General features: G+C 40.1%; 1 protein-coding gene across 9 annotated transcripts in view; it reads right to left on the bottom strand.

Moving 5' to 3' along the window:
- NTPCR (nucleoside-triphosphatase, cancer-related) overlaps nucleotides 1–17,193 on the bottom strand; it is a 64,176-nt gene that overhangs the window by 35,841 nt on the left and 11,142 nt on the right. For 7 of the 9 annotated variants that reach the window (XR_005214487.1, XR_005214488.1, XR_005214489.1 and 4 more), the window contains one exon: nucleotides 1,957–2,166. The exons of the other annotated variants lie outside the window; for them this stretch is intronic. Coding sequence is in view for 4 of the 7 variants with exons in the window: in XM_037821120.1 (XP_037677048.1) it covers nucleotides 1,957–2,166 (210 nt within the window). In the remaining 3 variants the exon portion in view is untranslated. The remainder of the gene's footprint in view (nucleotides 1–1,956; nucleotides 2,167–17,193) is intronic. 9 annotated transcript variants of the gene reach the window in all.

Genomic DNA, 17,193 nt, shown 5'->3' with positions numbered 1-17,193 from the left:
AAAAATATGGTATTATCTTAAACTACAAGGTTTATTTCTGGACATAGTAGTCAACTCCCCTCAATCCCTCCTTAAGACTTTTAGATTAGATTAGTTTGCAGAGATAGCCAATCCTTATAGGTTCAACACCAGCAATTTTTCATCCTTTCAGCTTGGAAGCTATATGACCTGAAAACTAATTTTCTTTCATGATCTTTCACCATTCATTGTCTCCACTGGAACTCTAAAATCACAACCAAAACCTCTAATGTAAGAGACAGAGAAGGCAACATAAAAGATAAGGCCCCAGAGACACTGAAAGAAGTCACTGAGGATGAGACCCTTGCATGGCTCTTAGGGCTCAGCTCAAATGTCACCTCCTTAGTGAGACTCTCTCTGACCACCCTAACTTATACTGTCCCCTCCCCTCACTCCTGCCCCAAATCTACCACAATGCCCTGGTTCATTTTCTTCTTTGCAATTAGGAGTATTTGAAATTTCCCATTTCTCTGTTTACATTTTTGTTATCCAGCTCCCAGACTGGACTGTAAACTCCATAAGGGCAAGGAATTGGTCAGTCTTGTTCCCCAACAGTATTACCAAGCCTTAGAATAACATCTAGCACATAACAGATGCTCAATCAATATTTACCAAACGGATGAATGAATAAATGAAGGAAGGAATGCACAAACAAATGTTTCCAAATATGGCTGGTTTAACCCTAAAAGTTGTTTACCATGATTCTGCAGGAAACACTGGTGATAACATATGGATACTCCATTAGGGCCACCTGGCCATGTTGCCATTTTAGCCAGTGATGTAAGGTACTCCTTTGTACTTTGCAGCTGGAGTTCACTCTCCCTAGTAGGAGTGGTCCTGTCTGCCTGACACTTACACAGCCAGCAAGCATTTAAAAGGGTGAGGGGTATGCACAGAGCTCAGCCATGAACATGGTTCTCACTGACATAAGTAGGGCAAGATGATATCCAGCTGAGAAAGCACAGAGAAACAATAGGGGAAAGAAAGGCAAGTATTTAGGTATCATGCCAACAACATGCTATATGAATCCCTTGCAACTGGCTCAGTCACTGCCTATGGTTATATGCCTGAACTACTGATCTCTCCCAAGTGGTCTACAACAGCACTTCTAAAACTGCAGGGTGCATAAGAACCACCTAACAGCTTGTTGAAACACAGGTTACTGAGCCAACCCCCAGAGAGTCTGATTCATTAGGCCAGGGCAGGGCCCACAAACTTGCACTTCTCACAAGCTCCCAGATGATGTTCATTTTGCTGTCTGCAGCCCTCATCCCAAACAACAAGACTCCATAACTGCACTGTCCAATATAAGCCACTGGTCACATGTGGCTACTGAGCACTTGAAATGTGATTAGTGTGACCAAGGAGCTGGATTTTTAATTTTATTTAATGTTAATTAATTTAAACTTAAATAGCCACCTGTGGCTGGTGACTACTGGAGAGTGCAGAGAGCTCATTTCCATCATTGCAGAGAGTTCGACTGTGCTACTCTATGGCAACTGGAAATTGTCTTTCAAACCATAGCCACAGCTGCTTCTCCCCACAAGAAGTTGGTCAGTTTAGAAGGAAATCTTTGAAACAAAACAAAACATATTTGCCTCTGTATCCCAACCTGACCTATTATCCTGGAATGGAGCATTGTCTGCTCAGGAGATTCTGATTGCCTGGGAGGTAATGGTGTCTCGTGGGGGAGGCAGAGGAAGGCGGCAGCCAGCGCCGCTGAGAAAGTCGGGCAGCTCCTCCAGAGGCGAGTCTATTTCTTCTTTAAATAATACCTCTACTTGCTATAAATTCCTAGAAAATCAGACTCACCTATACTCCACAATGAGGAGGGAAAAAAAAAATGGTAATTCAAGGCCAAAGATGTATTTTAGAGCCATCTGCCATTTTTGATTATCTGCTCCATTTTTGCACACATGGAGGACCAGCTCTACTCACATTAAATACTTTCACGTCATTTCTGTTTCTTATTTCTTCCACTAGTGCCAGTGGTTTTCCTTTAGGGATTGGTATTGTGCCAAGGATTACAATTCCAGGGGTGGACAGTGTCTGACGGACAGCTTGGATGAAAGTCTGGCTGAAGAGCTCCATTTTCCCAATCTCATCGATGACACACACCCTCTGCCCTCGGCCACTGCTGGAATCTGCCTGGGGATGGAAAAAACATTCATCTGGACGGCAAAGTCACATTAAGCATAGGAGTCCCTGGGTCTCCCCGCAAATCACTCACAACCAACTAACAGTCTACCAAGGTGAGTCAACTACTCTTTGGAAGATAGATCATTCATACAGTCCACATGGAATTTATTAGTGAACTAATTAATCAATTAGTGAACTATTCTAGAAGGGCTTCCTTGGAGACTGTAGCACCTAGAAAATTCAATTCCCTGAGCCACCAAGTTTTCCCAGCAATTTTTACTCCTCTAGAACAATTCCACTAATAACCAGGCTCTATATTTTTATACATCAATAAGCAGGAACCTAATGCCTCAAATTTAAAAGAAAAGGAGATGGCAAGTCTGGGAGCCCTTATTAATAATACTGGCTTCTTTTTTTTTTTTTTTTTTTTTTTTTTTTTGAGTCAGATGAAATCCCCTGCATGTTTGGGAGGCAATAACTGCTGCAAGCAGATACCTGTGCATTTCATAATCCGGGCAGTGAGTGTTTGTGGAGAGAAGTGAAAAGTGGAAGGAAAGTTTTGGTTAAGAAAGTGATCAGGATTGTGCCTTTTAGATCTCAGATTCCCTTTCAAATAACATTATATCAAACCATGTTCATTACTTCCCTCAAAAATCCCCACTTAGAGCAGGTGTGACAGCCAGTCTCCAAGAGCCCTTGAGACCCACCCGCTGGTGTGGTCCCCTCCCATATTGTGCCAGGGATGGTCTGTGGGGGCAACAGAATGCAGCAGAAGCAAAGGTATGTCCCTTCTGAGATTAGGTTAGAAAAGCCTGCTGTTTCCACCAGACACGCTTTCTGTCTTGGATCACTCATTCTGGGGGAAGACAGCTGCCATTTTGTGAGGACTTCTGGGCAGTCTACAGAGAGGCCCATGTGGCGAGGACCTGTGGCCTCCTGCCAACAGCTGGAGAGGAACAGAGGGCTGCCAGCAACAACATGAGTGAGCTAGGAAGAGGATCCTTCCCAGGCAAGCCTTCAGAAAGCCAGTGGCCCCACCCTGTGCCAGAACCACCCCACTAAGCCACATCTGGATCCTTCAGAAAGTGTGTGAAATAATAAATTTGTTGTTTTAAGCTACTAAATTTGGGGGCAATTTGTTACACAGCAATAGATAAAACTAATACACATGTCTTCTCTTGAAAGTCTTCCCAGAGAAAGCTGACAGAACTTAGATTAAACTTTCCACAGAAAGGATAAAATAGAACACATGATAATGAATGCTGAATGACAACTTTTATATATCTTAGTATATAATTATTCTGAAAACTTTATGTAAAGCTGATTTATGGAGTACTTTTCTCTATAGTTCTCAGGTTCCTTAAATAATGACATCAGTGTATGCCCAGAATGTGTGTCTGAGTTAAGCTATATTTTGCTCAAATTCCAAATGCTAAAACTAAGGTATAGTATAGCGAGTGGTGGGGTGCATGTGGTGGCCAAAGACAGATGAGGCTGAGGGGGCAGGTAGACAGAGTCCAGATCCCAAAAGGCCCTATATGGTTCCCAGAAGGATGGAGATTTTGTCCAACAGCTCAGAATTTAAGCAAGGTAGGGGGACAGGTTTTGCTAGAAAGTGCTAGGTACGTGGAGTTGAGAAGACAAATCAGAATCTTCTAGAATACACAGTATGAGTTTGTGGAGTCTACACCAGGGCAGTGATTGAAGGGATGCATTAGAGCAGTGTTTTTCAGACTTTTAAGTAAATGGTACTTTTTATTTTCCTACTTAGTATCTTACACATATAAAATATTTCCCCCTCTTTTATTAACAAAAATACCAGGAAGTTGTCTATTGTAATCCTCCAATAGAAGTCTGAACAATCTCCCAAACTTCCATGTTTCTAATGCACTTTAATTTTCATCTTTAAATTTAGTTTATTTGTATACATACCTTGTCTCTACTTGTCTTTTCCTCTTAGGAGTCTGGAACAAGGTATTATTCATCTTATTTTCCAAGGACTTGAGTAACATTGCAACTTGAGAAATGGAAAGCTGAAGCAGCAATGTCACCCTCCATGAGTGGGGAGGGGAAGGGGAGCAAGTTTATGGAGTAAGTCATTATTTATTCTGAGGTTTTTTCCTTCAAAAACAAATGCCAAACTTGGGAGAAATAAAACCTCTATTGGCCACCTATTCATAAGCATAAAAACAGTCCCACAAGTGTAGGTTTCTGTCTTTCTGGGAGTAGGCCTCTCCCATTGGCGTGCTTCTTATCAAGGGGCATTTTGCTGCCTCAAGACAATAGATAACTGTAGATGTCATCATTCAAGGCTACCATCTAGAAGCCCAATGGAAGTCTATGCAGGCCCATCAGACAGTTTTGAAAGCAGCCAATTCAGACAATGAGAAACAACATGAAAGAATGTATGTGAAACATACATGTATTTATATGTGTGTATATGTGTGGGCTGTCATGTGTATGCGGGCATGTACATACACAAACGTAGGAATAAAGCACATGGCTCTCCGACAACCACCCCGCCTGCAACCACCTGCAATTCTCTAGAATGTTCACAAGGAGAGCTCACCTACATTATTTATGCTCTGGCACAAGATATTTGGACACATGCATACATCATTTTCCACCAAATGAAAGGTTTGTTTTAAAACCTTAGCTTATAAAAAATCCTAACGCTGTCCAGAATTAGGGACTCTCGTTATCCAGGAACTGGAGGAGTCTCAAAATAAGTCTGGGATTTTTATGAAAATAGAAGTTATTCACACTCAATTGAGACAGATGTCAGATGCCAAGTCACTCAAAGCCCTGTAAACACCCAGCTTGTTTTTCTAAATAACACACGAACACAACTTTAAGAGCTTAAAAAAAGAACCACTATTAAGTTCAAACTTGTTTCTTTTCTATATCGATTCAAACAACTTGAGAGGGAAATTAAAAATAAGTCCATGAACAAACATTTACTCTATTTACACAGTTCCAAATTTTCTTCTGAGTTGATAAAGACAGGTTTTAAAGCAGTAGAGACTCCAATTTGAAAGCCACCTAGGTTCTTGCCCCAGTTCTCCCCTTTCCTGCTTGTGGGGATGGTAATGAGCTCCCAGAGTACTTCTCCCAGGCTGTTATAATCACTCCATACACACTGTTGGGAGTGGCTGTCCTCCGTGTTCCTTCATGTCTGCTCCCCATGTAACAGGACAGGCACCGCTGATTTCTGATGGCTGCGCTACAATCCTTCATAATTACTCCTGCAGCCTTCTTGGCCACTCCCCCATTTTTGGCTTATATTTCAGTTGATTATAAATTTTCACTGTTACAAATGTGACAAAACTTCTTTGTGGAAAGTGTATCTTTAATTTCTCTTTTTGTTCTGAGGAAGAAGTTACTTCCTTGGGATAGAGTCCTGAAATTGACCGGCCAGAGCTAAGAGAAGTTACGAAGAATTTTATAGCTTTGGGTGCACTGGGTCAGTTTGCTTCCCAGAAAGATTAAATCAGTTTAGAGCAACAACAAAATCTTTGTGCCAGTTATACCAGAGACCTGAAAAATAATGACTTTCGGGGGATCCTTTCGTTAATCTTTATTTGTACTTCCAAGAATACAACAAAAATGGAGACATAAAATAAGCAATTTCATTTAACTAAAATATTGAACCAAGAGAGCTGATTTAGTGGTTTTTGCCTTACTCTGAATTATTTATGTAATAAATGTTTCTGGTGATATAATGGTTTAATTTTTTTTTTTTTTTTTTTTTTTTAATATTGGACATACCAACTGGCTTCTAAGCTCACCTGTCTGGAAAAGGAAGTATCACAGTCATGGGAGGGAACCAGGGGATGTCTAGCTGAGAAGTGAGGCAGCAGAACTGTAGTCCTTCCTTACAAAGAGCCATATGTTCTGGGGAAGCCAGACAGACTCTACCTGTCTGGACAAATGGTGGTAACAGCAGGCACCAGAGAGCAACCAACAGTCCCTCACTCCACATAGGTTATTAGCTAATGCAGGGTGACGATTAGACTTTTAAGTGAGCTTATTCCATGCCTTCAAGTTTGAGAATCCTTTGGCAGTCTGGTGGCAAAAGTCCATCATATGTCCTCAGGGAATAACATCATAAGCTGGTAAGCCAGGATAAGATGTGTAGACTGTGTGACACGCCCCTGAAGCCCAAACTTTCCCCACATACGCACTCCAAGTGGAAACTGCTCCCACCAACCTGCCAGGGATCCCAGGGACCCCCACGGCTCTGCACCCAACCCCACCCCCAACACCAGGCTCAGGGAGACTAGCTTTGAGATGCCTCCTGAATGTCCTAAATGGCCTCTCTGAGGCTCACAGGGGATCACCCAACATGATCAGATGACCAAAGACCACCAAAACTGCATCCTTGACATTGTCTAAACTACAAAAATGATCCCAGGACTGAAAGAGCTGGCAGTCAGTCCAACAGGGTCCAGAATCCAGTACTCCACCTCCATGTGGGCCACAGCCTTGGGACGAGCCTGGACATTTGGGCTAATGGGACTTCATGACATTATAGCCCCACTCTAGGCCCCAGTTCCCTGACAAACACAAATCAGATGTTCATGTGAAGCTCCTCCCAAGCTACTGCCTGGCCATCACCTTGCTCAACTTATCTAGAATAACAATAATAACTGTCCCTATAGTTAGCACCCTATGAGCCAGGTACTAAAGCATTTTATAAGCACTATCACATCTAGCCCTCCTAATAACCTCACGAAGTTGATTATGTGTCAGCACCTCTGTTCTACAGATGAGGAAACTGAAGTTTGGGGGTTAAGTGACTTACCCAAAGTCCTACAGCTCACGTGACAGGGCAGAGTCAAATACAAGATCATCTGACTCCAAAGTTCTCTTTCAGACCCCATGTGCTATATCACCTGCACACTTTGATTATGAAACAAGGAAAGACCATATCTAAGAAATTCATCTAACCATGAAGAAACTGCTTTTCTCTCTAATGATAAAGAAAAGAGCTCTAGTTTCTAGGGGCTTACAGAGACATAGCCTCAAAAATGCCAATTTTTTTTTTTGAGCGATCCTATTTTATATTCAATTACTCAAAAAAACTACATATTTTGGGTCTCAGAACAATTAATATCACCAACATCATTTTATCAAGCATGTATCAATAATGGCCCAGTTCAGTAGGCAGAGGGGAACCAAAGGTGAAGGGCCTCTACCCTCTGCTGGGGGTGCACCTCTTTGCACACAGCAGAGAGGTGACCATGTATCCCAACATGTGCTAACTCCTGCCACCGCCTTATCATCTGACAGTGTTTACAATAACTAATTTTTTGTTTTTAATTTTACTTGCTTAGTAAAAGTGTTCATCAGTGTTTAAACTTTTGATAAAAGTTGGTTATCTTTTGCCCAGTGTCCCTTTCTTTATTAGGAAGTACCAAAAAAGGAGAGAAAGTTCACTGATTTAACTACAGTAAACATTTTTTTTTTTAACTTATAGCAGTAACTGGAGATAAATAAAGACAAATACAGCCTAGATTAGGAAACATCAACCATTATGGTATTTTCACTTCTGCTTTGGAATGTACAATTATTTTCATATTTATTAATTACTGCTCACCTTGCTATAGAAAGTATTTCAAAAGACAGATAAGTGCCTGCCAGTTAAAACCTCAAGAGAAAATTATATTTGTCTTAAGATGATCTAATAAGGTTTAGATAAAATTAGAAATGTCTAGGGGGAAATTATGATGAGGAGGATGTGTGCATGGTCTTAAATCTCCCCTTCATTGTTCATTAGTTTCAAAAGAAAAAAATAATTATGCAGTGGGTGAAATCAGACAACTCCTTGATCAGGTCATCAAAATTAATATCACCAATGAAGGGTAGATGGGCATCACGTGCTCACAGATGAGATACCTGAGAAGGACACATCATCACTTATGGAGTATTCTGGCCAAGATATATAACCTGAATCTAATCATAAGGGAACATCAGAAAAACTGCAAAAGACAGGGAAGGGGAACTGCGGTCTTCAAAAATGTCAATGTGATAAAAGATAAAGACCATGGAAATGTTCCAGATTAAAGGGGGCTATGGAGATATGACAACTAAATGCAATACTTGACCCCCTAGACTGGATCCTGAACTGGAGGAAAAAGAAATGTTACAAAGAACATTAAGTCAATCAACAAAACTGGACTATAAATGGTAGATTAAAGTATTTTATCAGTTAAATTTACTGATGTTGGGATTCTGGGAAGATGGCGGCATAGAAAGAAGTGGAAGACTTAGTCTCCCCCAGAACAATTCATAAATGAACAAAAAACCAGTACATAACCTGGAATGGTAGCAGGGAGACAAACGTGACAGTACACTCAACTTCCACCGACATGAATTGGGAGGAATGTCCGAGATCACGGCATAAAATCTGTAAGTAAAATTGCGGACCCGCGCTGAGAGCTGAGAACCTAGAGCTGGGAGCCCCTCCCTCACGGAAGCCGTGCCGTGCGCTTTCTCAGCCCAGCTTCAAGTGAGGTTTTAATAATAACTGCTCAATACAGACAGCGAATCCTCAACAAGCAGACAGAGGCTTTTGGTGACAAATGACCTTGGGAGAATTGGGGGAAATATTCTGTCTCTTGCTCTCTCTCTGTGAAGAAAACCTCAGCTGCTCTCAGCCCACAAGGCATTGCAGTAAAGACAGCCTCACACATTCTGCTTTCTGAAACGAGCTGAGAGCCCCGCAGCACAGCCAAGCGGCCCAGGGCTTCCCTAGAGGGACAGCGCACACTGATGACGTAGCACGGCATCCCCCTCGGCTGAGGGAGGATCGCGGCTGGGAGTGGGGACCTGCTCAGAGAACCCAGGGGCGCTACGCCAAGTCTGGTGGTTTATGAGACACCGAGAGAGAGCTGCCCTTCCTCCCTGGCCACCCGTGCGCACGCCCCACATTCAGGGCGGGCGACTCCAGCGGCGCACCCAGGCTGAGCTCTCCAATCGAACACACAAGAATCATTTCCCCTCACTAGGCGAGAACTGACTGGAGGGATATAGGTGGCTCACAGACGCCATCTGCTGGTTACTTAGAGAAAGTGTACGTCACCAAACTGTATCTCTGAAAAATTAGATCGATATCCCTTTTTTTTTGATACAACCTGAAAGAAGCCTATCAAGCAAAACAAATGCCAAGAGGCCAAAAACAACAGAAAATCTTAATGCATATGATAAAAACAGATGATATGGAGAATCCAGCTCCAAACACACAAATCAAGATTTCAGAAGAAACGTTATACCTCACAAATTTAATTAAAGAACTACAATCAAAGAACAAAAACATGGCAAAGGATTTAAAGGACATCAAGAGGACCATGGCCCAGGATATAAGCACCATAAAAAAGACCCTTGAAGAGCATAAAGAAGACATTTCAAGAGTAAATAAAAAAATAGAAGATCTTATGGAAATAAAAGAAACTGTTGGCCAAATTAAAAAGACTCTGAATATTCACAATACAAGACTAGAGGAAGCTGAACAACATCTCAGTGTCCTAGAAAACCACAGAACAGAAAATGAAAGACCAAAAAAAGAATGGAGAAAAAAATTGAAAAAATCACAATGGATCTCAGGGATACGATAGATAAAATAAAACGTCCAAACTTAAGACTCATTGGTGTCCCAGAAGGGGAAGAGAAGGGTAAAGGTCTAGAAAGAGTATTCAAAGAAATTGTTGGGGAAAACTTCCCCAACCTTCTACACAATATAAACACACAAAGCATAAATGCCCAGCGAACTCCAAATAGAATAAATCCAAATAAACCCACCCCAAGACATATTCTGATCAGACTCTCAAATACTGAAGAGAAGAAGCAAGTTCTGAAAGCAGCAAGAGAAAAGCAATTCACCACATATAAAGGAAACAATATAAGACTAAGTAGTGACTACTCAGTGGCCACTATGGAGGCAAGAAGGCAGTGGCATGACATATTTAAAATTCTGAGAGAGAAAAATTTCCAGCCAAGAATACTTTATCCAGCAAAACTCTCCTTCAAATTTGAGGGAGAGCTTAAATTTTTCACAGACAAACAAACGCTGAGAGACTTTGCCAAAAAAAGACCTGCCCTACTTCAGATTCTAAAGGAAGCCCTACCAACAGAGAGACAAAGAAAGGAGAAAGAGATATAGAGAATTTTAACAGACATATATAGTACCTTATGTCCCAAATCACCAGGACACTCATTTTTCTCTAGTGATCACAGATCTTTCTCCAGAAGGGACCATAAGCTGGGACATAAAACAAGCCTCAAGAAATTAAAAAAAAAAAAAATTGAATATACTCAACGAACATTCTCCAAACACAATGGAATACAAATAGAAGTCAATAATTTTTGAACTATAACTCCACTATTTACTTCCTACATGATAAAAAATATATAAACTCTAAGGACAAATCAGTGGTTTTGAACTCAATGTAAAATATGTAATTTTAGACAACTATATAAAGGTGGGGGAATGAAGGAGTATAGGAACATAGTTTATGTGCCCTATTGAAGTGAAGGTGGTATCAAAGAAAAACAAGATTGATAGGGATTTAAGACATTAATTTTAAGTCCCACAGTAAACACAAAGAAATTATCAGAGAATATAACCATAGAGATGAAATTAGAGTTTGGGTTAAGAGAAATGGGGGAAGGGGCAATGGGAAGTTAAGAAAGGAGTGTAGGGTTGCTGTTTGAGGTGAAGGGAAATTTCTAGCAATGGATGGTGGGAAAGAGCATAACATCATTCTAAATGTGATTAATCCCACTAATGGAAGGCTAGGGAGGGGGTGGAATGGGAAGATTTAGGCTGTATATATGTTTCCACAATTGAAAAAAGGAAAAAAAAAAAAAAAGAGAGAGACAGTCTAACTAGACGACAACTGAATGCTAAGGATGAACTTGGATGGGATTGGAGGGTGGAGGACAGGTGGCTCGAAGGGACACAGTTGAGACATAAGGAAAAGGAAATATAGAATGTAAGCACTGTATCATTGTTGAATCTTTTATACTTCTTAGCTGTGCTTAATGGAATTACATAAAAGAATGTTCTTGTTCATGGGAAGTACATACGTGAATTACAGTGTATGTTCAAGGATGTGTGCAGCTAACTCTCATATGTTCAGAAGACAGAGAAATATATGATGGATGATAGATAGGGAAGGAGGGAGGGAGGGAAAGAAATAGTGATGTGACAGCACGTTAAAGTTGGTGGATTGAGCTATCGGGGGAGGGGGGTCAGGGTATGATGGGATTCTGTGTATGGGGCTAGTATTGTTTTTGCAACTATTCATGTAACTTTGAATTTATTTCAAAATAAAAAAAAATTTACTGATCATGTAAGAAAAGCTCCTTATTCTTAGGAAAAACATACTAAAACATTTTAGAACAAAGTACCCTCATGATTGTAACGTACTCTCAAGTGGCTCCTCAAGATTATATATTTATTTATACAAACACACACACACACACATACGCACACACACACACGGCATGTGGGGGTGGGAAGTGAGCAAACAATAAGGCAAAAGAATTAAAATGTTAAAAATAGGTGACTAGATAAAAGGGTATATACATGTTGTTGCACTATTCTATTCTTGAAAGGCTCTCTAAATTTAAAATTACATCCAAATAAAGTTAAGAAAAAAAATGGAATCAACACAACAGTAGAAAAAACACAACATATATATTTTCTTAGTATCAGATTCAAGGAAACAACCAACTCATCAAGTGTGAACTTCCTTCTTAAGGAGTATATGGGAGGTGAGAGAGGAGATCTTGGAAACACAACAAAGTGGATAAATAAAAGGGAAAAGACAACAGTTTATACAAACTCTACCCCAGCTCCACATAAGGAGCATGTACCTTTTTGATGTTTCTTGGGAGTGGGCTGTGAGAGGAATCATGTGAAGGTACCACAACCCAGCCAGCTCAGCATCTTGATCAACAGAACTTCACCATGGCCAGCAATTCACAATAATCACAAGCCAGACCCCGCCCAGTGGAAATTATGGAGATTACCAGTAATGGCCGTTCACTGAGTTGGCCAAACCGCAAAATCAGTGAGCACAGCCCCACAGGAACACCGTCACTTCAGATACCAGGTGCAGTTTCTGGATCCCCACGACCACCCTCACGTTTAATAATTTACTAGAATGACACAGAACTCAGGAAAGAACTATACTTACAAAGACAGTTTTCTCAGAGCAAAAGGATACAAATTAAATTGGGCCAAGAGAAAAGACATATAGGGCAGAGTCCAGGAAGAGTACAGTCACGTTGGTCATCCTCTTCCCACAGAGTCAAGGATAAAATTACCTCCTGCCAGCCCTCATGTGTGACAATACACACAAAGTACTGCCGACCAGGGACATGAACAGAGTTGTTACTGGGCCCGATCACACACTGCCTGCAGGGGGAGCTTTAGTCTCCAGCTCCTCACGGAAGTTCAGCTAATCATCAGTTCCTCTAGAGGTCAGGACTGATCCGGTATGGCCCCAAGTACCCATCATAAATCACACTGTTAGTCTGTCCAGGGGCCAGACCCCCCAGGCAAATAAAAACACCCCAATCAGGCAGGACATTCCAGAGGCCTAGAGATCACCTCCCAGTAGCTGAGAGCAAAGGGCAGACCTCTCTAAGATTAATTCTTCATCATACAGGTTGCCATGACAAATCCAGTAAAACTGGCTGCAAAGTCAACCAGATACTGAATTTTCAGTTCCTTTCCCCATTTCACTTCATTGCAGAAATATTTTTACTGACAATTTTTAAATTAATTTTTATGGTTGCACAAGACAGTTTTTCATTTCCCTGGTTGATATGACACTATATATTTGTGATCAGGAGGTATGAGATAGAAAGTGAGGAAGAACAAAGAAACAAATGCCACTTTTGCTGACAACAATGAAGGAAATTCTGAAAGAATGCTTATTTGTTGACATTTCAAGAATATATCCTACTAGAACCTGATTTGTCTAAATTCTAAAGCCCAGTGGTCTGAAATGCTAAAAGGCACTGCCAGGTCAAATGTTAAGAAAATAACCTTTCCCTAGACAGGAGTCCTCTCACCTTCAAATAAAGTTTCTAAGATTTGCAGCCATCTATATCAGAATCAAAGCAGATCCTGCGCTCAAACACAAATATACTTTGAAAGCCTTATTATGATCAAAACAAGGAAATACAAGTTTCAAACTATGTTGGTTTTCATTAGGTCTCCTGATTCTAGCTTACTATTCCTTCCACGGATCTTCGTCACATGGATCAGTCTGGAAAACAGGGCTTTGAGTAAATGTCCTTTCCTTTAAAGCATCATAATCTATTGTTAGCTTCTTCTATGTGTAACAGATACTTTGAAAACCAGTAAAATGTTAAATCCTACATTGAGCCAAATTCTAATAAAGCATTCAGTTTGGCTGTCAAAAAGAGCACTGTGAAACAGACCAGTCTTATCCTGTCAGCCTTGATTTTTAGAAAATTGAAAAAACAATCTGAATTACAATAGGATCAGAAAATAGAAGATAACTAGCAATAGCCTTACCAAGAAAAAGTTAAAGAAAGAAAAGGAGAGAGAGATACTATGTTTTTGGTTGTGGAGAATGAAGACGGTCTGAAAAATTAACACAGCCTTTATAGTTTTAATCACTCCATCTAGGATTATTTTTTAATGGGTGACAGTCCTGATTCTATCAACTCATACCAGCTCTACCACTTATAAGCTGTGTATCCCTGGGCAAGTTACTTTCTACTCCATAACTCAGTTTCCTCCTCTGTAAAACAGGGATATAGTGCACAGAGTTGCTCGGAGGATTAAATGAGTTGGCATTCAATAATTGTTTACTACCACTGCTGCTGCTGCTGCTACTGCTGCCACCTCCCCCCAACTACTACTACTATTTGGAAGCATGAACAAGGAAGAATGGTTAAGACGCTTTTTTGAAGAATAATAACAAATAATTACAATGGTAATTAAAATAGTATGGTACTGCTTCAAGAATCAAACTGATCAATGGAACAGAACACATAACTCTGAAACATTATATACATGCATACACATGCACATATAAATTTTTAATGCAATTAATGAAGTACAATAAACTAATAAGGAATGGGTTATTTAACAAGTAGTTTTAGTAAACTGGCAAAGCAGTTAGAAGAAAATCAATTGAGAGTCTCATTTTATATTAAAAATAAATCCAGATGTATTATAAAAACATAAATTTTTTAAAAGTATACAAAGAAGAAATACATAGGTAAAAATTTATATTAATTTGGAATAGGAACAGATTTTGTCTACATTTAAAATAAAAGTCACCAAAAGTAAAGTAATAAACTGAGAAAAAATAGATTCAATAAATGTAAAAAAGGGTTATTTGTTTTAACAGGTTTTTTTTAAGCTAAAGAGGGGGGAATATGGGGAAAGGAATGAAGAAATCATTTAGATTAATAAAATAGTCACTAGACAAATGAAAAATATTTATCTTCATTAGTAACTTAAAAATGCAAATTAAAGCAGAGAGGTGTTGTTTTAGTATCGAAATCAGAACAATGTTCAGTGCTGGCAAGAAGTACAGCAAAACAAATGCCCTTCTGCACTGGCAGTGGGAATGCAGTAACATACTGTCAAGGGGGGCACGTTAACAGAATACAGCAAGACCCTGGGAGCTTACCCTTTCACCTGGCACTTCTACTTCAAGACCCATCCCAAAGACATAAAGATTCATGTACAAAGGGTATTTTGTTGCAAGGTCACTTTAAATAGTGATGACTAACTTAAATGTCCAATAGTCAAGGAATAATAGTTCAATCAGAATTGGAAATCCATACCATGAAATAGTTTCTGATCATTAAGATATCACATTCTTGAAGATTATCATTTTGTGAGAGCAATCTTATGTCACTCAATCATGTTAAGGGGGAAAAAAACAAGATTATAAAACTATACAAAGCATTTTTCCAAATTTTGAATGACAGAATAAACTACGTATAGAAAAAAGGCTGAAACAAAATATGCTAACAGTGATTAGCTAAGTAATAAGGTTATGAAAGTTATTCATATTTTCTTCCTCACATTTTATATTTTTACAAATTTTCTACCAAGAGTATGTAGAACTTTAATACTCAGGAAACCAATACACGCTGTCAAATAAGGAAAGATGTCACCTGTGGAATGACAAGCATCAACAGTTAACCCTACAGAGGGCTTTCTAAAACCTTATTGAGTCTTGAGTGTTTATCAGTTTTCACCAATAACCTCAATCAGTCTCCATTCCTGCCTGAGGAAATTCCCACGAGCACAGGGCAGGGTGGGGGAGAGCATCCCGCCTCAACCTCCTCCTCCCAGGCCTTTCCCAAGCCTCCAACTGCTCTCCAGGACCCAGCCACATTCCTACTTCCACCCATGTCAAGAGGCAAAGCCCTGTTAACCCAAGCAAACAGTTATTTTTCTCATGTTTATCATAGCATTTAAAAAAACAACTCAAAATCTTTGTGTCCATTCTCTCTTACACAAAGTAGGCACATAATAAATATTTCTTAACATATTGTCAGGGTTTGTGTTTTTCATACGACTCTGGCATTAGAGACTAAGGTACTATATTCCAATATAAAGGGGTTCACCCTTCCTAAATGTGGTTTCTAAAGCTTTTAGTTTACTTTACTTGATAAGTGAATTGCCAGTACTAAAAATTGTCTCTTTATGTTCCCCTATTTTTATTTCCCAGTTACTTTGACTTTTTTTTTTTTTTAATTAAGGCAAAGCACTAATTTCTTCTCATTTCTTCATCCCAATAAAGTATATCCTCTGTTACTTGAAATGGAAGAAAAATTTCTGCCAAACAAGAAAACAAATTTATGGTCAAGGTAGACCCCCAAGCCCAGGAATTTTTCCCACCTAGAATGTAAATATCCGAGTTTGGCAATCAACATATTAAAAAAAAAAAAAAAAAAAATAGGAGGAATCTTCTTTTCTTTACTTTTAATTAAAAAAAAAAAAGATTCAATATCTTGGTTACAGTCATCATATTTCTTATATAACCTTGCAGATAAACATTAAACACATATGCGCACACTGTTCTCCTGGGATTAGTCTGCTCCAAGCAAGAGAAGTAAAAATCAATTCTTTGTACTGATCCAGTGCCCAAAGCCAGAGTTTTTGCTTGAAATTTCATTTGAAGTATCACAGTTGCCTTTTGAACACTGAAGTGCAGAGACATGTATTTGACGGGAAAGTAACTAGGGAGAAAAATACCATGTTCTCTAACTGGTCCCATGTGATACTGCAGCCACAGCAGTTCCCCAAATACAGGGAATGAGGGAGAGTTCCAAGAGGAAGGAGTTAAATAAGAGGAAGGTGAGAGGAGCAGGCAGGGGGAGGAAGCAAAAAGAAGGTGGGCTCTGAGGAAAAGCATCCCCCTACAGCAAGAGACTGCAAGACACAGCCAGCCCCCGGAAATCAGACACTGGACTCAGCAGGCTACAGCTAACACCTCTCAGCAGCCCACCTACCAAAGCACATTTGAGCTAAGACCCAAGCAAGTACCAAGAAGGAGCAGAGAGGCAAAGGTCTAGAAGGAGAGAATGCCAACCAAAGAAAATGGCAAGTGCTTAGGACCAAAGGCTGGCCTGACCCTGGCATGTTTGGGGACCGTGTTGGAACCAGTGTGGCTGGAATATGGTGAGATGAGTTCAATGGTTAGTAAAAGACAGATAACAGAGGGCCCTCTAGGCAACAGGAAGGGCCTTGGATGATTTTACTCCTGGTACGATGGAAACCTCCAGAGGGGTTTTAACTGGTTCTTGAGATGGGATCCTACTATTCTGTTTCCACAAAAGTAAGTGAAAAGTAGTAAGTCTGTGATAGAGTAAATGAAACCCAGGGTTGTTAACATGTTCCACACGACCCTGTGCGATGTGGCCCCACCCACCTCACCAACTGTACCTTCCTCACCTGCTCCTGCCCTAGAACCAGGGCCTCTGTGAATCTGTCCTTGCCATCTCTGAAGTGATGGTGCCATCTCATCT

Source organism: Choloepus didactylus, chromosome 2 (assembly GCF_015220235.1).
Source record: "Choloepus didactylus isolate mChoDid1 chromosome 2, mChoDid1.pri, whole genome shotgun sequence".
Classification (NCBI taxonomy): Eukaryota; Metazoa; Chordata; class Mammalia; order Pilosa; family Megalonychidae; genus Choloepus; species Choloepus didactylus.
This window is presented reverse-complemented; position numbering and strand designations above follow the sequence as displayed.